The sequence below is a fragment of the Vulpes lagopus genome, chromosome 12, assembly GCF_018345385.1.
Source record: "Vulpes lagopus strain Blue_001 chromosome 12, ASM1834538v1, whole genome shotgun sequence".
NCBI lineage: Eukaryota > Metazoa > Chordata > Mammalia > Carnivora > Canidae > Vulpes > Vulpes lagopus.
In genome coordinates, this window is record NC_054835.1 from 21460409 (window position 1) to 21483847 (window position 23439).

The window sequence follows — 23439 nt, forward strand, 5'->3', positions numbered from 1 at the left end:
AGTGTGTTCGACCTGCAGGGGCTGGAAGACCGCAGCACTTCTCAGGAGCGCAGCCATAGCGGCTCAAGGTGAGGCCTACCTGCGGAGCACTTCTGTGGGCGCAGAAAGGATTTGGAGCCTCTGTGGGAGGAGAGGGCGCTGGGGAGCCGGTGAGCAGCCATGGGCAGAATGCATAATGGGGCCCGGAAAGTACATCGCAATGAAAGAAGCTTAAATCTTTAATCTTTGCAAATTACAGGAAACATGCCGAGGAAATAAACACGAGAGAAGTAGGAAGGGAAGATTTTTCTGCAAAGCCGGGGGAATTTTCTAGGCTAAGGCAGGGATATGTTGACACAAGACAGTCAGTGGCTAGGATAGCTAGCTGGAGGGGAGAGGGCAGGAGGGGGGCGAGCCACGTGGGGGCGTTCTCAGTGCAGGGTAGCCTCCCCTGGCCAGTCCTCTGCACTCTGCTCTCTGTCCCGCTGTTCAGACTGTCCTGATGGGCTCCCTCGCCTTCTGGCTTCTGGTTGGGTTCAGCCGGTGATGGGTCTGGAGGAGAGAGGGTCAGTCTGGGATATCCCGTCTGAGCTCTGTTTGCTGGCTCACTGCTGGTTAGCTGCATAGCACCTTGGAAAGCCACAGCTCTGGGCTGGGAGGCTAGGGGGAGCTCTCTGTCTTGCTCTCTCTCTGGTTCTGATACCAGCTCTTTCTCCCTTTTCCTAGGAACAGAAGTGGCTGTCCTGCCACCAGGCCCAGGACATCGCACCACCTGTATTGCCTTCCCTAAGCCTTGCACACACCTTTGTAAATAGTCCTTCATTCGTTTTTCCTTGTATTACCAGTCTGTGGGTGCTGTTGATTGCTTGCTTGGGTCCTCATGGGCACAGCCACCAGGGGGTATCTACTACCTAAGGTCTGAGAGACAGCCAGAGGCACCTGCTCAGCCCTCCGCTTTGAAGATCCACCATTGTGTCCGAGCACGCTTGGCTGGAGACCTCACTGCCTACAGGCAGTCCATGGTTTTCAAAATTCATCCTTATATTGAGCTGAAAACTTGTCTGTTTACAGATCTCTCTCCTGCCCCCAGCTCCAATCCTGCTTCCACTTGACACCCCTTCAAGGATCTTAAGATACAAACTGTGACCACCAGAGTCTTCTTGTTTCCATGCTAACCTTCCCCAGTGGCCCTGGCCCCAGTGCATCTTCATTTCTGGAGGCTTTGCTAGCAGAGGTATGCTCAGGGAGGTGCTCCGCCTGGAGAGGCTTCTGTGCAGAGGGGCTCAGGACCCTTTCCCTAACTCCCACAGGACAGCCAATAGCTCCTCATGGCGTATGGACATTCTGGGGACATTGGGTGGGGCCATGATGAGCAGAGCTTGCACACAGAGAACGCTTTTCTGCAGGGAGTGAGCTGGGCATTTGAAGAGAGGTGGGAACACAAGCCCTGCTACCTGGTGGGTCAGAACCAGACAGAGCCTAGGACAGCTGGTTAAATGCTTGGGGCTCTGGGGTTCAGGTAGGGTAAGGTCAAGTCCAGCTCTGTGACCTTTGGCAAGTTATTTAATCTCTTGGGAGCCTCATTTTTTAAAAAAAGATTTTACTTATTTATTCATGAAAGACACATACACACACACAGAGGCAGAGACATAGGCAGAGAGAAGAGAAGAAGACTCCATGCAGGGAGCCCGATGTGGGACTTGATCCCGGGACTCCAGAATCATGCCCTGAGCCAAAAGCAGACGCTCAACCGCTGAGCCACCTGGGCATGCCTTGGGAGGCTCATTTTGCTGCAAAATTTGCAGAATGAGTTTGGACATAATAATGAATCTGTCTTCATAAGACTTTTGACATTGCATAGAAAGCCCTTAGCACAGAGTCTGGTGATTAAGAAAAGCTCACTAATTTATAGTGCTATCATCATCATCATTATTCAGTGTTTCTGGCTTTCTACAAAACCTGGCTGGATCAGGGGCTCTCTCCCACTCCTCCATCCTCATGCAACTCCCTGAATTTAAAGGTTTATTTTTTTTTAAAATTTTTATTTATTTATGATAGTCAGAGAGAGAGAGAGAGAGAGAGAGGCAGAGAGAGAAGCAAGCTCCATGCACCGGGAGCCAGATGTGGGATTCGATCCCGGGTCTCCAGGATCGTGCCCTGGGCCAAAGGCAGGCGCTAAACCACTGCGCCACCCAGGAATCCCCAACTCCCTGAATTTAGAATGATTCTTCTCCTCCCCTTCCATCTGATTGACTCCTACTCAGCTTTACTGTCACTACCTCCTGGAAGCCTTCCTCTATGGGATGCTCCAATATCTGGTACTCACTTTTTTCACGTAACTCTCTCTCTCCACTAAGACTGGGAGATGCTTGGGGACAGAGTCAATGTTTTATTTATGCATATGTGCATAATGCTTGGCACATAGTGGCTTGCTGAAATGAACACACAGCACAGCTGATCTCTGAGACTCACAGAGTCCCACCTTCTCAATTTACAGCCAAGAGGGTAACACATTGGTCTGGGTCTCATCAGTGAGTTTTTGGCCAAGGTGGGTCCACATGAAGCCTGCTGAGCCAGCTCTGGACCCTCTACCACAGTCCCAAGGTGGCAGATGGTGATTAAGAGATTGCTGGGTGCCTATGTAGGGACTTAAGCTGGGCCAGGACAGCGAAGACCACCTGTACACCCCTCTGAAGAGACCCAGCTGGTGTTACCATTTTGTGTGGCTGCTATCTGCCTGGTTTCTGCTGCCCATGACATCACAGTGGGGGCTAGACTCATTCTTTTGGCCTCACTGCTCCCCATGACCAGGGAGAGAAGCGTGGAGTGTCCAGGTCTATGTTTCAGCCAGGCATGTGTGTGTGTGTGTGTGTGTGTGACAGAGAGAGACAGATACAGAGAAAGAGACAGAGATAGGAGGATGGGAGAGAAACTATCTCTGAAATTGCTCTGATCTCTTCCTACTTCCCTGAAGCATTTCCTAAAGTGCTGCTGAGGATTTCCCAGAAACAAAGAAAGACCTGGCCCTCCCGAGGGCCCTGGGTGCTGGCCACCATTCCACATTCATCCCCTCATTCACTAGACAGTAACTACCAAATGCCTACCATGGGCATGTGCCACAGGCCAAGGACCAGGGGTCCAGCAGTAAACCAAGCAGGGCCTGTGTCCTCCTGGAGCTCCCATTTGGGGTGGGGCAGACAATCACCAGGGAACACATGTAGTGTTGGGCCAAATATGAGGACAGTGATATAGGACGGGCAGGGTGGGTGGTCGTGACTCTTCCAGATGGGAGGCTTTTCAATGTGAGCAGGTAGGTCATCGGACAACCCAGGGCAAGCATTTCAGGTGGAGGGAACAGCAGGTACAGAAGCCCTGAGACAGATATGCACTTAGCCTATTCTAAGAGCAACAAGGATGTGTCCGAAGCCAGATGATCACTTTATTTTTCCTTAGTCACCCCAAGAGGCAGGCTTACTACAGATGAGAAAACAAGTGTTTTATAGATAAGAAAACAAAGGCTCAGAGTGGTAAGCTTGCTGTAGCCACACCAAGCAAATCCAGCATCAAACTGGCTGCCAGTCCCCAAGGCTCTGCTCTTTGTCCTCTAACACCTGGCTGCGTTCAAGACAGCGTGCCTTCCTGGTGTCACCAGCCACATTTTCCATTGGGTAGTTCCCCTTTGAGAGGCTGCAGGCCAGGACTCTGAGCTGCTCAGCTCTGAATCCCCTACAGGACATGGCAAATGACAATACTGGCAGAAGTGTGGTAAGCTTTGGGGCTTTCACAGACTTTGGGTGCCAGATCCTCCCAGCCGTCCTGAGATAGGTGTCAACATCCCTGTTTATATAAACATAAATAAATAAATAAATAAAATATATATATAATTATGATTTTTTTACACTGTATCTATTTTACAGATGAAGAAAGCAAAGTCCAAAGAAAGGAAAGGACAGGCCCAGGGACTATGAATCATGGCTGCATGGTATTTTGGAACCAGGAGAGTCCTTGACACTGCTGTAATCCAACTAACTTTTCATCTTTCAGGTGAGAAAATAGAGATCCACATGGAAGAGAATGGACAATGGCCACATGGCAAGTGGTGGCCTGGAAGAGCCCAGAAGCCAGGTATTTTGACTCCTCACCCTCCTCTGCCCTTTGTCAGTTGGCTAGAGGAAGCAATGGTCCCTAGTGACTAGCCAATAAGGGTTCAAGCTCTACAGGGATGGAGGGAGAGAATAGTCTAATTTATATAGGGTTCAGCAGCCTGTGTTCTTTTATCTCAGAGTCCGGGGGAAAGCTCACTGTGTGGTATAGTGACAATGATGGAGACTGAGGTCTAAGCCCTAACCCTTGAGAGCCCTGGTGGAAAGGGTCTGGCAAGCACTGTTTGGGTGGTCCACTAGAGGTGCCATCTTGGTTCCTCCTGCTCTCCTGGCATTCACGGAGGAATCCAAGGAGACCAAGGTGGGGCCCTGGAAACAGGAGCAGGGGATGGTCTCAAGAAAAGTGTGGGCTCTGAAATCATGGAGCCCTGGTCTGACTGCCAGGCCCATCACTTAATAGCTGTGTGACCTCTTTGAGCCTTAGTTTCCTCTTATTTAAATTAAAGGCAGGGGGCTGGTCCCTCAGGTTACTTTTAGCTCTGCAATTCTATGAGCTGGGGATCATGCACAAATCTCCTAACCCCACCACATCTCATTTTAATTTCCTGAAAACTGATTAAAAAAAAAAACATGGCTGTTCAGCATTCAGAAGTCAGAGGAGGCTGACTTTTTCCAAAGACAACGTAAGGAATCCTCAAATTGCTGCCTGGCTAAAATTGGGCCATGTGTATCTTGTGCTCCCTGCCCACCCCTCCCCTGACAGGCCCAGTTGAGCCGCAGGCCTAGGTGAGGAAATCCAAACTCAGCATGGAGACAGGTACGCTCACACTCCATTGCTCATAGGTGATATTTTGGGGCTAGACCAACTCTGGAGGAAGAAAAATCCACACTACGTTCCTAAGCCGGATGGGCTGCAATTACGTCTGTTCAGGGCAGCAGCATGAAGTAGTGGGGTTCTCACCAATAGCTCATTATCAAGTGGCTACGACAGTGTGCTGAGGGCTGCAAACCTCAGCCCCTTCTTGCACAGCCTCAAAGCCCCTAAGACACGATTTGGCAAAAATGTTACCCTCTGTTAAACCAAGTGTTGCCCAAAGCAACCTTTCTTTTTCCTCTTTTTTTCTGTTTTCATTATTAAGAAACACTAGCTCTTGGTGGAAAGAACCAAGGACCAGATCAGAGATATGGATTCAAGTGCTAGTTCCAATACTTCTTAGCCATGAGGTCATGGGAAAGCCACTCAGCATTTCAGAGACTTGCTAACTTACCACATCTGTTATATGGGTTAGTCTGTCAAATGATTAGAACTGCTCAGTGTACACCGAAAGAATGTGTGAAGATGAGAAGATAGAATGCTGGGGAAGCACCTTATACACTGTAGAGTGATGTGCCCATGTTGGGGAAGGAGAGGGTTAATGTTGGGTCTTAGTTATGCAACAGAGAAGAGTGGCTTCACTTGACACATTCCTGTTAAATAGAATGTTTACAAAACATACATTAGTGAAGGCACCAGTGTGGAGTTTGGTCTAGTCTCATTAGAAAAAGATTTATTCCAAGGATTCTTTAAATAATGAGTTTCCCTAGTGCATTCAGGCTCAGAGATTATAAATTACTTGGTAAGAAGGCTGATGAATCTGGGTGGGCAACCAACATGCAGAGACACCACCCTTGAAAAGCCATCAGGAAGTGCCATGTATCCGGAATTGTAGGAGAAGTTGGTGGATGATTGAGATTCTACTTATAAAAATTCTGTTTACACACTCTGGCAAAGGAAGTTAGGTACAACCAGATTGCCGAACAGATCAGGTATATAGATTGCGATATAATTATAGAAGTCAAAGTCATTCAAAGCATTACCTTCTGTTATTGAATATTTCCTCAATCCGTGGATATAAAAAGCATGATAGTGTTCATGTGGGGGTGACATCTGAGAAATATCTGGATGTTAAAAAGGCATCCTCATACTTCCAAAGGGCGGAAACAGGGATCTAGATCAGAGCTTCTCATACTGGAATGTCAATCAGCCAGTGATCCTGTTGTGATGCAGATTTGGGTTGGGCTCTAGATTCTGCATTTCTGATAAGCTCTGAGGGGACTCTGTTGCTGCTGCTGCTGCTGGTGGTTGGAGGACCACCCTAGGGTAGCAGGACTCACAGGAGGACATTGATGTGTTAGCAGAACACACCAGGCCCCTGGTGATCTGGCCTCTTCCTCCACCCTGTCCAGCTCTGGGTCTCAGCCTTAGAGCCACCTTCCCCAGGACACCCTGGGCTGTCCTTGGTCCTTGCTCTCGATTCCCCTCCCTCCCTCTCACCTCCTCATGATTCACACCCTCTTGAACTCCTCCTATACTCTGCTTGGGTGCCTGGCAGACAGGCCTGGGGATGAGGACCAAAGGTCACCTCCTCTTTGAAGCCTCCCCTGACATGTCCTCTTCCTCCCTTTTGGAACCCATCACCTGCTCCTTTTTCTCTTTTGCAGTGAGGGCACTGGATGACATTTCATTGTCTACATGTGCCCCAGATTGCAGAAGTCTGGCACTCCGCGGGCGCTTTACATGAGCGTTGTTGGATCAATGCATTTCCATCTAGCACATAAAAGGAACCCTCAAGGTAGTCCTTAGATTGTGCACTTCTTTAAAACTTGGACTGCATTCTTCATTTGTATCCCCAAGGGTCTGACACATGGTGGGTTGTCTTGGCAATTTACTGAATGGGAGGGCGTGAGCTCTGGAGTGGGTCTGTTTCATCTGGATATGGCCCTCAGACCACCGCCTGCCTGGTTGGGACTTCTAACTGGAGCACGTCTATTTCCCGCACAGTTCTTAGCATGTGTACGAGGCAGTTATGATGGAAGTCAGAATGATAGAAGGCAGGCTTCTGGCCGCTTAATGCACGCTTGCCTCCAATGGTACTCCTGACTTGTGGCATCATTTCTCCTGATTCCTTGGTGCCCGTGGAGACCCCTTTCCTCCACCGCATCCAGCTCAAAGGCCCACTCTGAGAGTGAGCCCAGAATCCCAGTTGGCTGCTGCACATCTCTGGGTTCTGGACTGTTGGGATTCAGGCTGGAGCCCGCACTTTTCCTTCCGGGAAGGTCCTCAGCTCCAGGCACCATGACAAAAGTGATTCCTGGGGGTAGAGATGTCGGAGAAACCATAGCAACCATCTGTGATCCACTCTTGCTCTGTCCCACTTGTGATGGAAGATAGAAATCGTGCTACCCCTGATAGCTGCTCAGGCCTTCCAGCTATGCAGAGAAGTTCGGGTTATTTTAAATTTAATTTTAATTTTTATCAAAGCGATATATGTACATAATTTAAGAAGCCAAATGATACCGCAAGGCTTTTAATGAAAAACAGCAGTGTTGAGCTCCACCTCTCCCCAAGCCCTGAGCCCGTTTTCAGGGACAACTACTTTCAACTGTGTGGGCTGTTTCTTCTGTTTACTTTCATATTTCCATGGACATCAATTGCTCGAAAGATATTTCTTGGTTTTAAAACATTTTCGGTATTAGCTACCCAATTCCTCCCATGGAAGATGAGGATGTAGACTTCTTCCATGAGGTGTTCTGCTGCATTTCTTTTCCTTCCATCTTCCTGTAGATTTCCACGATATTTTGTTTACCCCAGTCACCAGCTTTTAAGGAATTAGGTAAATACTGCCTACACCCTAACCTTGTAGTTTATAAAGATTTTTATCTTTTTCTTGTGAAACTCTTTTGTTTTTCCCATTTTTTCTTTGTTTATGTTTTTTTTTTTTTTTGGCTAAGTATCATAGAAATGGCAAAAAAAAAATAAAAATAAAAATAAAAGGGCAAAATCATAGAAACAGAGGAGAGAAGTGGTTGCCAGGTGGTGGTGGTGGTGGGGAGATAGGCAGAAACTTTCAAGATGAGTAAGGTCAGAGGATGTAATATAAAACAGGTGACTATAGGTGATAATACTGTATAGTATAATTGAAATCTGCAAAGAGAATAGACCTTGAATGTTCTCACCAAAAAAATATAGTTTATATGTTAATATAATGTATACATGAATTATATACTAACATACAAATGTAATTTATATATTAATTATATTATTGTTAGATATATATAATATAGTGATACATTTGATATATATATGAAATATATATGAGATATATATTTGAAATATATATATATTTTAAAGATTTATTTATTTATTTGAGAGAGAGAGAAAGTGCGACGAGCAGGACAGGGGCAGAAGGAGAGGAAAAGAAAATCTCAAGCACACTCCCTGCTGAGTGTGGAGCCGGATGTGAGGCTCAGGATCTGAGCGAAAATCAAGAGACCAACCAACCGAGCCACCCAGACACCGCTGTTTGAATATGTTTGAAACCAAATCCCACCTTCACATTTCATTTGTAGCTTGCTGGGTAAAGAGTTTGTAGGAAAGAAAGATTTCCCATCCTTCCTCTCTGCCCAATGTCTTCTGGTTTCAATTGATAGTATCTGCTGATAAGTCCCAGGTCATTCTGATTCTAGGTCTTAGGAATGTCATTTGTTTTTTTCTCTCCAAAAACTGTTGAGGCTTTCTCTTTATCTCTGTTAGCCTGAATTTCTCAAGGATGCATCTTGGTCTGGTTATTTTGCCACTTACTGGGACAGGGCTTGATGAATTCTTTAGCAAAGAATGATCACATGCTTCTGCTGGGTACTTTTTTTTTTTTAAAGATTTTATTTATTTATGAGAGAGAGAGAGACAGAGAGAGAGAGAGACAGAGAGACAGAGACACAGGCAGGGGGAGAAGCAGGCTCCATGCAGGGAGCCTGACGTGGGACTCGATCCCAGGTCTCCAGGATCATGCCCTGGGCTGAAGGCAGCGCTAAACCGCTGAGCCACCTGGGCTGCCCTCGCTGGGTACTTTTCATATCTTTTCTGCCAACATCCTCTTCTCCATTCTCTCTGGTTTGTTATTCCAGAACTCTTGGTAGGAACATGTTGGACTTCCTGGATTTACTTTCTCATTTTCATTCTTTTTTATCTCCCATTTTCCATCTGTTTGCCTTTTTGTTTTACTTTTCAGGAGATTTCCTTAATTCCAGCCCTTCTATGGTTTTTTTTTTTTAATGTGATCATATTTTAAGTTCCAGGAGTTAAAAAAAACACAAATTTCCCTTTGCATGTTACTTTTTAACAGCTTGTGTTTATGGATGCAGTATCATCTCTCATCTCTTGATAATTTTTCCAAAGTGGTTTGATGTTTCTTTCTGCTCCCTGCATTTATTTTGTATTTATCAAACACTCAAATAGTACTCAGTATTATTCAGGCATTTTCTAAGTCCTTCATAAATAATAACTCATTTCAGTCTTCCTAACAACTTTTCAGAGTAGATAATAATATTAGTCTTATTTTAGATGTGATGGAACTGAGAGCCTCAGAGAGATTAGGTAACTTGCCCAGAGTTGCAGAGCCGACAAGTTGTGTAGCTGGGATTTGAACTTAGGCTCTGGTCTGGCTCTAGAGCTTGTGATGTTAATCATGATCTCTATTTCCTCAAAGTTTCTTTTTGTTTTATTTTTATTTTTACATTTTTAAAAATTATTTTCTTAAATTGAAGTTTGATTTGCCAACATATAGTATAACACCCACTGCTCATCCCATCAAGTGCCCTCCTCAGTGTCCGTCACAAAGTTTCTTTTTTGTTTGACTGGTGTTGGTTCCTTTCCTGTCAGTGGCTTCCCTCAAAAACTTGGCATTCTGGTTGTCCACTCATAATTAAGAGGTACTTGTAAAGCTGCACAATCATTCCTGGGTGGGGGGGTACTCACTAAAGGACTTCACTCTGGGGGGATCTAACCAGGTCATTATGTCTGGGGACTCCTGACTATGGATTTCTGTGGACCTTTTCTCATGAGCTTGTCATTCTCTCTAGAAAGGGACTCCCCCAGACTTCTGTTTGGAGGTCGTGGGGTAGATTAGCGTGGCTGGGGTCTCTACTCAGTAAGCAAAACTTCTCATCTCCCTGGTTTGTTTGTTTGTTTGTTTCTTTCAAGATTGTATTTACTTATTCATTAGAGACACACAGAGAGAGGCAGAGACACAGGCAGAGGGAGAAGCAGGCTCTTTGAGGGGAGCCCGATGCGGGACTCGATCCCAGGACCCCGGGATCAAGTCCTGAGCCAAAGGCAGATGCTCAACCACTGAGCCACCCAGGCGTCCCTCATCTCCCTGGTTTCTGTGGGGGTGCCTCAGCCATGCCTCGGCTCTGCCTAGTTTCCTCATGCCCAGAGCCGGTCTGTTTCACCTTCTCCGGTGCTGGGGTGTGGAGAAGTACCTGTCTGGCTGCTCTGGGCCACAGGGAGGACATTTGGGAGATTTCACAGCTCCTTTTACAGACTTGTAACTAATCCTCCTAGTTTTGGTCCTACCTCTTATCCCTGTCTCCAGCAGTGTCCGATGCCTCTGCTTCCTGACTCTTTCTGAGGGTTCAGTGGTGAGAACACGACGGCTTTAGTTGGCTTTTCAGTGCAGACCCTTATCCCTTGGCTTTGTCTGCCACAGGCCAAGTCAATTACCATCTATCTTCCATCTTCCAAAAACTTGCTGACGTTGACTGTTGCCTTCTTTCCCATACTCTCAGTCATTGTGTGTTTATACTTAAAAAAACCCCAAACAAACCATGATGGCTCTTTAGATGGGGTGTGTGGAGGGAGCCTCAAGAAATAGCTCTGATCAATCCACCATGTTCAACCAGAAGTCTAGACTGCTAACTTCCCCAAGGCTCCGGAGCTCAGAAGACACATCATGAACTCCTTTCACTGTCCCGGGAGAAAGGGAGAGAGAGATTTGGAGTTGGTCTCTGGGATGTACAGAGTCATAAAATCAATGGACACCGTTTTTATCCCAGTAAAATCAGGCATCCATCCAGTGATTTTTAAACTAGGCTCCTTGGAGCCCTGGGGTTCCTCAGGGTCGACCATAGTGAGCATGGGGCAATCACACTGAGGTCCTCATCTCCAGGTGAACCAGAACAGCTCTACCATTATCTGTTTTATATACTGGGACTGTGCTAAAGCTTTTGTTCAATATAAGGATTCTGCTATTGAGGAAAAAAAGAGGGAAAAATGGAAAAGGAAAAGTTTAACAGACCCATCATTATATGCCATTCTCTCTTCAGAGATGTCACCTGGACCATTTTTTTTTTCCTGAGCTATTTTCATGGCAGTGCTTTTACAATCACATTTTGAACATTAAAAGCATGTAGTGAAAGGAGAATTGCTTTTGGGTTCATACGTGGGTTTTTAGCTTGGTTCAGCTACTTAAATGAGAGATGTGTGTTCTTGGGAAGCTTACTCAACCCCTCTGAGCCCCAGTTTCTTTACCTTTCAGTGGGGATTATAACACTTTGTTAGGAGAATGACTGAAAGGACTCATGGGATAGAATATTCATGGCACATAGCAGCCACTTGGTAATACCAGTTTCTCTCTTGCCCTGGCCCTGTCGGTGTGCACAGTTACAGTATTTCCTCCCTTCTCTCAACAAATACATTAACAGATGTTTACTGCCCTGGTGTACATCAGTGAGCCAGACAGTCTAAGATCCCTTACCTCTTGGAGCATATGTTTTAGTGGTAGGGGATAGACAAGAAAAGAATAAGTAAGTAGATCACATGGTATATTTAAAGGTGACAGATCACATGGTATATTTAAAGGTGACACGTCATGGAGAAAGGACAAGCAGAGGAGATAGAGGGGTGAGGAGTGGGATGAGTCCTCAGGGTAGCCCTCTATGACAGGGTGATATCTGAGCAAAGACTTAGTGGAGGTGAGGCAGTTGGCTATGTGGGTCTGAGCAGAGAGAATTCTAGAAAGAGGAAGTAGAGATGCAGAGGTCTCAAGTAAGAGAATGTTCAAGGTGTTCCAGGGAAGCCAGTGTGGCCAGAGCCAAGTGAACAAGGGAGGTGATGAGGCTGGTGGTGGATAATAAAGTGCCAGATATTCACCTCCATTAGAGCATAGATCCTCAAAATAATTCCTTTGCTCAAAAACATAATATTGGGTTCATTTTTCTTTCTTTTAAAATATTTATTTATTTGAGAGAGAGAGAGAGAGAGAGAGAGAGCGTGAGCACATGAGTAGGGTAAAGGACAGAGAGAGAGGGAGAAAGAGAATCTCAAGCACACTTCTCACTGAGCACAGAGTCCAACACAGGGCTCTATCTCAAGACCCTAAGATCATGACCTGAGCTGAAATATCAAGAGTTGGATGGCCTAACTGATTGAGCCACCCAGACACCCCTCAGATTCATTTTTCTAAATACTAGGATTTGGGGAAATCCAGGCAGATTATATTCAATTAAAACGTATTTTACATGGGGTGAATGAAAGATGGAGGGAGATGAGAAAGGGAGAGGCCCTATCTGTGGTCTTTCCAACTTTAGAGCCTATCTGACTAGAATCTGAGGTCATTTGAGACCTCCCTGTACAATTCTGGTTTCCTCGGAGGTAACCCCAACTCTCTTCCTCAGCCCTTCTTCCCCAGCATGGCCCTTCATGGGACCCTTTTGGGGACTCCTTCCCAAGCTGCTGTTCACTCAGCTTCCTCAGGGCTCTTGGGTCCTTCTATGAACTCACTCCCCCGGTAACTGCTGATTGGTCCAGGCATCAGCACCTGACTGACCAATGGGACAATGATTTCCTTCCCTGTTCATTTATTTCCTTTTTAATAGGAGATCCAGGAGAGGCTCAGAATAGTCTCTTGCTGGTGGTAGGATGTGTAAAATATAAAACTATTGGCAGCCATGTGTGAAAAAAATATGCGTGGAAGAGACCTGTCTGTAGTGAGAGAGAATAAAGCAACTCAGAGAGAGGAGAGGCGAGAGAAGCAGAGACCTGAGGGGGCCCGATCCCTTGGTTCCAGTTGTTTCTGACGCTGCATCCTTGCTCACCTGCTGTTTAGTTGTTGAAGCTTGCCTTGGATTCCGGGGGCAATACAATTCCTTTTATGCCTAAGCTTGTTTGAATTTGGTTTCTCTCATGTGCAACCTAGATAACCCACTGCCTATTTCTTTTATCTTTTGAAGTTACTCAGAGGCATCTACACAGAGTTTCATTTTTAACAACCTCCCACCTGCCTTCAATTTAATTTCCTTTAGAAAACGCTGGCCGTGAAATCGGCACTTCTACAGTCTAGGACAGTTTTTCTGTCTTCTTTCTATTTTGTGAGCAGCCATGAGAAAGGTTTCCATGGTCGAAGGCATTTGGGAAATAAATGCTGCATGCAATATTTCTATTCAGATATTCAAGATGTAGCATATTCAAGACTTCTTGCAATAAATAAATGTGTTTCACTTTTCTAAGCAAGGTTCCCAGATCCTTGCTATTCCTGTAACATGTAATATCCCCAATCCTGACATTCCACAGGATCCATACTGTTGAGGTCCACATGTGACAGACCCTGCCTTATTTAAAGTGGCATATTTCCGGGGTACCCTGCACAAGGATGTTTTGCCAAGAGTGCGTCCTGGTGTAAGGCATTATCAGCCTGGAGATAATTTTCATAGCATCTCTATTTGCTCAGCGTGAGCCCACAGCGCTGGGTCCACTCAAAGGAGGAGGGTTGCCTTTTCCAAATTCACTCAGGGACCAAATGTCTCTCCTGCCAGCCAGAATTACACCCAGAGAAGTGATTCCCTCACTGCTTCTTTAAATTTCTGAGCAATGAAGCTGTCCATGAGGCAAGGCAAGAGTGTATCAGAGGCTCTGCTTTAAACAGAATGAGATTTCCAGATGTTGAGTTACTTCAGGACCCTTGTTACAGGGTCGGGATGTTTAGAATAGGCTCTAGCTCTGAGACAGTGTGACAATCCCCTCCATGGTCATCATTATCACCCTTCCACTGTCTACAATTTGCAGAGAGCTCTTATGCGCTTCTTCTGCCATCCTGAAAAGTTGATGGGTTTATTTGTGTTGTTGACATCTATTACACATGAGGACATGGAGGCCCGTCATATGTCCTCAGTCACATAGCTAGTAAAGGAAGAGCTGGGGATTTCATCTTGGGTCTGACTCTATAATGGCACTTTCCTGTCCTACTATACTGCCTGTCATCAAGCTGTCTGTGGCTAGTCCTTCAACAGCCATATTTCAATTCCTTTCTTTTCCATCATCACTCAGATAGCCTTGACTAAGACTTGGGAATTGAGAGGAGGTGGGAATGCCAAGCAAGCAAGATGGCATCTGTGGGGCCATAAGGCTTGGAAGTCCAGAAGGCAGCTTCCCTCCTGAGGACCATAGCAGGACTAGGCCTGGCTGTGCCCACAGTCCTTTGGAGCAAAGACCAAGCAGTAAGATGTGGCCATGCCTCCTCAGGTGGCCTCATGGACAGGCAACCCTCACCTGCCAGAGTCCACTCCTCATCCTTAAGCAGGTGTGTACATCTTACTTACATCTTAACTCACATGAGGCTTACTCCTCACCAGCCCAAGAAACAAGTGGTTTGAGGCAACCAGAGTGTTCAAGAGGTGCTCATTGCTCAGTGACTTCTCAGCTTGAAAAAAGGTGCAGTTGAGATGAGGAAGCCTGGATGTAAGGATTCAGGCCATCAGGCTGGGTGGCCTGGGTAAAGTCCCCTAACCTCAGCCTCCTTCCCTGATATGTGGGGATAAAGAGCCCTTTCTACCACTCATGGCTTTGGTGAGGGGAAGGCTAGGGCTGAGAATATTATGGTCCCAGAAGAATGTGGGACGTGGCAGCAAAGGCAAATATCCAAGAAGCTGACCAGAGCAGTCTCAAGTTGTGCTCCCCAGTGTGGTAGCCACTGGCCCCTGTGGCAATTTAAATTAATCAAAATGACATGATATTAGAAACTCAATTCCTCATTACCATGAGCCACATTTCAAATGCTCAATTGTGGCCACTGTATTGGACAGTGCAGATAGAGAATATTCTATTTCTAGACCAGTTTCTCCTTTAGCTGGTTTCTTCTGGCCCCTGCCATTGCTCTGAACCCCTCCTTCTTCACAGAAGAAGCCTCCTTTCCTAACCACCCAACTTTAGAGGGAATGGTTTAAGTGAGACTAGATGGTGGATCATAAAGATAGCTCAAGTTGCCAGCAGGAGTGAGGTTGTCCTTTTGTGGATTCTGGGCTCTAGTTTAGCTGTCTACTGAGATGGTAAGCTCATGAGAGGCAGGGTATCTGTCTGGTGTCTTCTGCATCCCTGACCATGCCCTGCATGGTGTTAGGCACACAGCAGATCCTCAATCCTGGTTATGGTCCATAGGTGCTAACTGGTGGTCAAGAAGCTTGGGTCAGTACAGCCTTGTCTTGGCCATGACTTTACTTTACATGATGTCTAGTATGTCATCACTCCTTCCTGGGCCTCAGTTCTCTCTCCACCAAGGAACAAGGGGATTGGCTGGAATAGATGGTCTCAGCTTTCCTGCTCCATCCATCCATGGCTTTGGGAGGCAGAATGCAGATTCCCTGGGGCAGGCCCTGTGGTTTGGATCCCATTTTACCAACAGCCAGTGCTCAGACCCAAGGCCAGATGCCACGGGGAGCTGTACTGTGTGAAGATGTGTGTGATAGGGTGCCTGGCATTGTGTGGGTGTGTGCGTGTGTGGGTGTGTGCTTGTGTATATGTATACATTTACTTTCCCTCTCAAATTGAGGTAACAGGGCAGGGAATCCAACGTTACCATGCAAACACATAACTAATCTGTAGTTGGGCTGTGGGTATGAGGTCTTCAGGACCCATTTTTACTGCCCATTTCTTCTCTTTGCCACAGGCAGTTCAATAAGCAAATATGTTCAGGTGTCTGAGAACAAGGCAGAGCCTCCATTTGGGGACCAAGACCCAGCTCCTAGAACTCAGGGTTGTCTACAGACCCCCATGGTGACAGGACACAGGCTGGTTTCAGGGATGTTCTGGAAAGCCAGGCTCTGTCGGTCAGCTCTCAGGGATGCCAGAGCTCGGCACAAACCAGACGTTCCTCTGTTTGCTGGAGGGCAGGGGCATTGAATTTAGAAAAGTGGATGGAGCCAACTAAGCATCTCCTCGGCAAGCAGCAGATGGCCTGGAGCCTGAGGTGAGCCGCCTGAAGGCATTGCTGGAGTGACACATGTGGGGGCCATTCTACTTCTTGGTTGCAGGAGCAGGAGGACTAACCACACAGTGAGGGAAGTGGCCATGCTCGCTTCTTCCCACAGGGAGCTCGAGTGAGAGACATGGGAAGGAGACAGTGGTGGTGGTGGGAGCTTGGAATTCACAGTTGGTCATCTCCGGGGTGGAAGCCTTGGCTGCCCTCAGAAGCCTGAAATGCCTAGGTATGGTCAGAGCCATGCCTTAGGATTGGAGGGGTCAGCTTCAGGAATCATGGGGTGGGGGTTGCAAGAGGTGGAGGCTTGGCTGCTTGGCCTCCACCCACCTCAGCTCCAATCCAAGGGCCAAAGGCCTCCTTCCTGCTGTAACTTTCTCTCCCCTTCCCCCTCCCCTGTAGCCCCTCCCCCGGACCATCCTTGACCTTTCCTACTCCCCAGCTGTTATACCCTGAACACAGCACTACTCTTGCTTTGGGTCTACTTTGTTTCCATGTTCCCCTCTTGGGCACCTCTTTACTTTCTCCACCTGTGGGAGTTCTAGACGCCACCAGCATCCCTGGGCTTACTGGCTATATCACTCTAATTTCTGTTTTCCTCACCTTCTCCTATCTGACCTTCCTGCACCCCTCTTGTGAGGACCCCCCGCCCCCCTGTATAATCCAGGATCATCCCAAGATTATTCAAATGCCTGGAGCACTGTGATGCTTTCCCTGAATGCCCTCCCCCCAGGCAGAGGCTGCTGTCCTCCTGGTGTGGGTACACTCATGTCACACTGGGCTGTAATCGTGTGTCTCCTCCCCTAGGCTGTGATCAAGTACCTGGTCTTTTTCACCTTAATGTCCTTACTGTGGCGCAAAGCCTAACATAGTACACATGGCTAATGAATAGTTTGCTGAATAGATAGGAATAAATTCATGCACGAACTAACTCAGGGGCCTGTGCACTTGGGCCTCCCCAGGGGCTCACACAACCATGGTGGCAGGCCCCTGAGTCCATGCCCTTTGACCTGCCAACCCTGCAAATTCCTCTACCTTCCTCCAGCAGGAGGAGCTGCTTTCCTTTCTGCTAGGCCTCCTTGCTGGGTTGGGATAGTCAAGATGTCTGGAAGAGGAAGAGGCTTGTCCATGTCTTCCTCTTCTCCTGAAAACAAGCCACCTGCCTGCCCAATCATACCTTCCTCCATGCCTCCTTCCCAACACTGCCCTCAGTCCACCTGCCTTCCCCTTCCAATATGCCTCTCATCTGCCCCTCTCCCATCTACTGAAATCTGAGGAAACCCAGAGCACCAGAGCCCATGCAGGGACATCCTTACCCTTCACTGGTATGTTGTCACCCCCCCGATAGAGGGCTGTCCTTCATAGCATGGGCCAAGTCAGCCCACCTGAAGCAAACCAGTCTTCCAGAGTCCTGTGCCCCTCTGCCATCACCCACAGCTCCGGTCCCTGTGGCCAGCTCACCTGTCTCTCCCCAGATGGGCAGGTACTCATCCTGCTGAATATCCAGCATGATCTCCAGCCCGTTGCCTGTCCCGCCCTTGACCGTGGTGAGCAGAGGTTTGCCATCCTCGCCTGAGTTAAACATGTAACACTTTCCATATTTTGTAAACACCTAAGGGAGAGATGAGAGGGAGAGAAGCACATGAGTGACTTCAGACTAGAGATTAGTGAGACCCGAGAAATGCAACATCAGTCTAGAGTCCCCACAGCCCGTAACAATCAAGCCCTCTTGCGGACCAATGATTCCTCACTGTGGCTAATGGCCGGACTTTTGCCAAGCAGGATTCTGACATCAAAGAACAAATCTGGACATACTTTGGGGTTCATTGCAATGGGATCTGGTCTCTTCTCCCTCTGGGCACCCTCCCAACCCTGGGTGGCCCTGTTTACTTCTAAATGTTAAACTTTCACCTGTAGGCCAATCTGCACCTCCAGCCCCAAGCTCTCTCTTGGGCTCCAGACTCACGATCCCAGCATCTGATGAATGTGACTTCAGGGGGACCCATAGTGCCCTGACACTTAGCAAGTCCCAGTGGGAACAAACTTCCTCAGGTTCCCCGCCCCACCGGATGGTTCTCCTGCACTCCTGTCCTAGGGAATAGCATCACCACCTGCCAGGAGGCTCAGGCCAGCCCCTCAGAGTGGCTGTCCATTCTTCCTCTTCCTCACCCCCAAGTCCAATTAACCAGCAAGGCCTGTAAGGCTGTCTCTACATCCGGCTTGTATTTTACCTTTTCTCTACTGCACTACCATAACGCAGGACCCAGTTATTGCTTCCTGGGCTGCTGAAATTTTGACTGGGTTTCTGGATTCCAGACAACCTTCTCAGTCCATCCTCTAACTTTGCTGTGGCTTACTCTTTCTGAAATGCAGACCTCATCTTGCTAATCCTACCCTTAAAATCCAGCAGGGCTCCCCAGCACCCATAGGCTAAAATCTAGGCCCTCCATACCCAGCCATCTATGATGCCCTCTCCCTACTCCATTCTACTATTTCCCATCCATGTCCATGGGATTCCATTAGAAGGGAAGCTCCATGTGTTCAGGGAGTACATCTACTTGTTTGCTGAGGTACCTATCCGTAGTGACCAATAGGGTGTCTGGCACATGGGGGTGCTATGGAAATATATGTTGAATGAATGAGTGAATGAATGGGTGGATGGAGCCAGATCAGATGACCTGCAGCACCCATGGATGCGCCCTCCTAGTTCACACACTTGTGGCTTTCTATTTGCTGTTCCTGCTGCCTATATCTCCTCTCACTCCTCTTCCTGTCTGGATAGCCTCTAGCTGTTGTCTAAGACTGGACTGCTCTGTCTCCTCCTCCAGGAAGCCTTCCTGAACCTCTGGATCAAGTTCGGCTACACCCCTCCTCCTTATTCCCCTCGCTCCTCACCATAGCAGCTACCTCATGGCCCCAAATAGTTGATCCTACATCTCTCTTGAACTTGACTCTGCCATTCACTTCTGAATTCAAGGACTTAACACCCAGTAGGTATTCGGGCCACTTCTGCTTGATGATTACATGATTACAAAGATATGGTGTGATGGTGTGGGAAGAGCCTGGGATAAGGAAGGTAGAGATCTTTTTTTTTTTTTAAGATTTTATTTATTTATTTGAGAGAGGGAAAGTGAGCAAGAGAGAGAGCATGAGCAGGGGGGAGGGACAAAGAGAGGGAGAGAAGGAGACTCCCCAGCTGAATAGGGAGCCTGATGTGGGGCTTAATCCCAGGACTCTGGGATTGTGACCTGAGTGGAAGGCAGATGCTTAACCAACTGAGCCACCCAGCTGTCCCAGGAAGGCAGGGATCTTTGTCCACGTTTGATGTTGCCACTTATTAGTCATGTGACTTCAGGTGAACTTGGATGCTCCAAGCCTCAACGGTCCATCTATAAAATGGGCATTCTCGCCCTTTCCTTAGCTACCTCTCAAGGTTACTGAGAAGATCAGCTGAGGTAATATATGCAAACATGCTTTGAAAACTATAAAAGCTTTCTACAAATGCTATGGGTTATTATGCTTATATAACTGCTTTGGAATCTTGGGCTGAAGCCAAATTACATCTGGCAAAATTGGCTGGAAGAGAGCCAGGCCAAGTGTATTGGGTTCCTGCAGCCACTGAGGTTTGGGCCCAGACCCCTCCTTGGCCATGTTCCACTGAACTGTCCCCTCCTGCAGCATGGAAGCCACAGGGGTGGGGATGGGGTCTCTGGCTTCCCATCCTTCAGTGTGGGGGCAGATAGATAGCAGAGGCAGATGCTGGAGGCTGTCTTTCTCATGTAGACCTTGAGGGCTAGATGAGAGGAAGGAAGAGCGACCTCTACGATGTGCCAGATGCTCTGCTAGGTACTCATGTAACTCACCTAACTCTTGCAACCATGACTGCTCTGGATATTGCTGCTCCCATTGTGCAGAGGAGGAAACCGAGGCCCAGAGATGCTAAGTGACTTGCCTAAGGTCATACAGCTATTAAGTAGAGATACTGAGATGTGAAATCTATGAATGTCTAATACATATGCTTTTTCTGGTTGTGGTCCCCTGGGTCTTTGTCATTGGGACCTTTCTGAGCCTTATCCTATTACTCTGTGCCTTGCTTTTTCTGTCAGCCAACCAATAGTCATATGCATGTACTCCTCCTATGTGCAATAATTATGGGGATTGCAAAGAAGTATAAACCCTGTTACCTGCCTTCAGGACCTGTGGAAAGCACCAGCAAGACATCAGAGTACACGTTTTCTTTACTGTATAAAATGTCTGAGTCCCTGACCAGCTGCACTATTTCAGGACAGCCTAGCCCTACCCCCTCAGTTTCCTGGTAGAGGAGGAAAGCTAGAACATGATTTTTCAAACAAACTGAACTTTATCATTGCTATTGTCTGTAGCAACTGCACTTGGCTAATGAATTTGTCTCCTGGAGAGATATTCTCCGGGACCACTGTAATGAACAGAGGAGAGAAGCTTATAGTTAGCAAATCTTTTGCAAGGGGTTGAACACATCTGGAGTGACTTCTGGGTGTTCTAATATAATTTTTTTTGTAGATCTACTAAATATGCTTGTTGGTTCCAAAATTGATTGGTAATATTAACTGCCTATCTAATATGAGGAGAGTCATAAGGAAAAGTACATTTCAGCTTCACACCAGATTATTGCAAATTCCACCCCCCGCCCCGCAAAAACTTGGTACTTGAACTCCAGAATATCGGGCTGGAGTTAGAATATGACCCGTACTCCCGGGTCAGCAGTGATCCCAGCCCAGTGTCTGTGATCCCAGATATGCTGGGTGGGTGGTGTCGGGAGAGGGCATCAACCCTCTGTGAGCTTCTGAGGGGGATGATAAGGTGTGGGAGCTCCAAGGGCTCTTGCAGACCATCTCACAACCCACCTTACTTCACGGGGAAGGAAATGCAGACCTGGGAGGGAGGAGGCAACTTGCCTATGGCAGTGCAGTAAAGACCTATCTGTTTGGGACCAGACTCTGGGTTCAGTCTGAACTTCCTTTATAGCAGTCTCCCTCTGATTCCCTGCCTGCAACAGAAGATGGGGGCTCTGGAGGATTGCCACCTTTAGCTGGTTACTGACACAGTGCCTGCTCTGTGTGGAACACGGGGTTGGGACCACTGAAGCCTCGTGCATGGAAGTCACCCCTCCGGAGGAGGGAGCAGACGAGTCTCCATGGTGACAGAGATAGACACTCACTCCCCATCCTTGGCTGCCCCCTCACCAGGCCTGATACCCATCCTAGGCCCACGGGGTGGCTCCTGCAGGGGGCTGGGTGTCAGTTTCATCTTCTTCTAGGGGCAGGAGGGATAAGGGGGTGCTGGGGCAAGCACACACACTTGCCAAGTGTGAACCAATGCGCATCAGAGCTCGGTCAGGGTGGTGGTGACCAGAGTTGCAGGGCAGGGAGCTGGAGGGTGACCATAGCCATAGCGATGGCCACATGATGATCTATGATGGCCATGTTCTTTCTTGAGTTGCGATCACCATAAAGTGGCTTGACATCCTTCTGCAGCTTCCCGGCGCATTTAGGATTAAGTCCCTAAATCCTCGCAGGGGGCCCTGTGTGGTTCGGCCTGGTGTCCCATCCTCCCTTTTGTCACATGCCTCTAGCACCCAGCCTCTGAAGTTCTTGGAATGTGCAACAAGCTCTTCCCCCTGCAGGCCCTTTCTGAGTGCTGTTTCTTTGGTCTAGAATGTTCCCAGCACACCCTCGGTCTGCCTTCCTGCCTTCCTCAGAGACCTCACTTGACCACTCCCATGGCCTTGCTCCCAGCCTCTGTTTAAATCCGGACGTCTTGTCTCACAGCTTCATATTTCCCGTTTTGCCCCTTTATAGTGCACAGTAAAGTGTGTAACTAGGTGGTTATTCATGTGGTTATTTGTTGGCCATGTCTTCGCTCCACTGTAAGCTCTGCAAGTGCAGGGACCATGTTTGTTGAATGAAGGAAGGGACTGCAAGGTGCTGCCAACCCTTAGCACCTAGCCCACCTCTGGGAGGTGCCCTTCAGGGCTGGTCAGTCTTGCTGGTAGGAGGTGGACCTGACACCGTGTACCATCCTCTCTCCCTTCCCTTTCTCTGCTGAGGCTGTTCTCAGCTTCCCACTTCACTGTACCTGAGCATTTTTGCTTGCTTCTGCAGGAAGACATTAGGGGAAATAATTCCTCTGGGAACTAAGAGTCTACCTTCTTGGGGGTAGGAGAAAGGGCTCAGAGACAGCAGGTCCATCCTGGCTGCACGCCTCTGCCAGCCTCCCTGCCTGTGCTGCTGCGCCCACGGCTCCTGCCTGCTGTTTCCGAGAGGATTATTTTCCTCTCTGCTCAACATCAAAGGCCTGAGAGCTATTTACACATTGCACAGTTTCGCTACAAACCTGGGACAAGATGCAGCTCTCCTTCCCTGTTTCGGGGCATAATGATGTATAAGTGTAACACACGCTTCAAATTTATGTCTTATCATCCCCAGCCAGAAAATACGGTTTACTTAAGTCCAGATTGTCAGGCCCAGCTCACTGCTTCTTCATACCTGCCATTCTCCCAGGCATCGCTCTGCTCTCCCCTGTAAGTGCTGACAGCCCCATTGTGGATAGCAGGGCCAGATCCGCTGGGTTGCTAAGAGTCTGGAATTGGACACAGTTGGGTTGGTGTATGAGAGTTAATGGTGCACCTTTCAAACCTGGATCTCCAGGAATGAGGAGGTGGGTGGATCCTGAGATAAAAATGAGGCCCGTGACCATCACCTTCATTGCTAACATTTGCACGGTGTGTTATGGCTTAGACTGCCTACGTTTGGTGGCAAATTTCTCATTGGCCTCATTAAGGGGAGGAAGCCAGCAATTTCTGAGTCTCGACTTTGTGCCACTTGGCATTTCCATAGGTGTTCTCACCCTCCTAATTATGGTCCAGCTCCCCTGATGGGGAGGCCTCTTGCAATCACATCCCCATTTTACAGTGGAGGAGACTGAGGCTACTGAGGAGGTAGATAGTAGAGCTAGGACTTGCAGGTGAGACTTCCACCAAGGAAGTCACAAGGAAGGAAGCCTGGGATTTGGGGTCAGACAGGAGGCAATCAATGCAGCTCCCTATTATTTGTCAAGTCCGTGGCCTGAAACACGGTATTTTCTGTCCTGGGTGCATTGCCTCACCTACAAACCTGGCAAGATAATCTTGCCATGTGACTGGACAGCCTAAATGAGAGGATGTAAGCAGGTTGGTTTGGATGATTACCTAATAGACATCTTTGCTAGTTATGAATCCATACAAGGATGGGAGGTGGGGTTTCTCCTTTTCGGCA

At 47.8% G+C, this 23439-nt stretch overlaps 1 protein-coding gene across 2 annotated transcripts in view; it reads right to left on the reverse strand.

The window, feature by feature from the left end:
• Nucleotides 1–23439, reverse strand: part of ASIC2 (acid sensing ion channel subunit 2) — a 994353-nt gene that overhangs the window by 74873 nt on the left and 896041 nt on the right. For both annotated transcript variants that reach the window (XM_041725643.1, XM_041725642.1), the window contains exon 2: nt 17609–17759. In XM_041725643.1, the coding sequence (XP_041581577.1) occupies nt 17609–17759 (151 nt within the window). The remainder of the gene's footprint in view (nt 1–17608; nt 17760–23439) is intronic.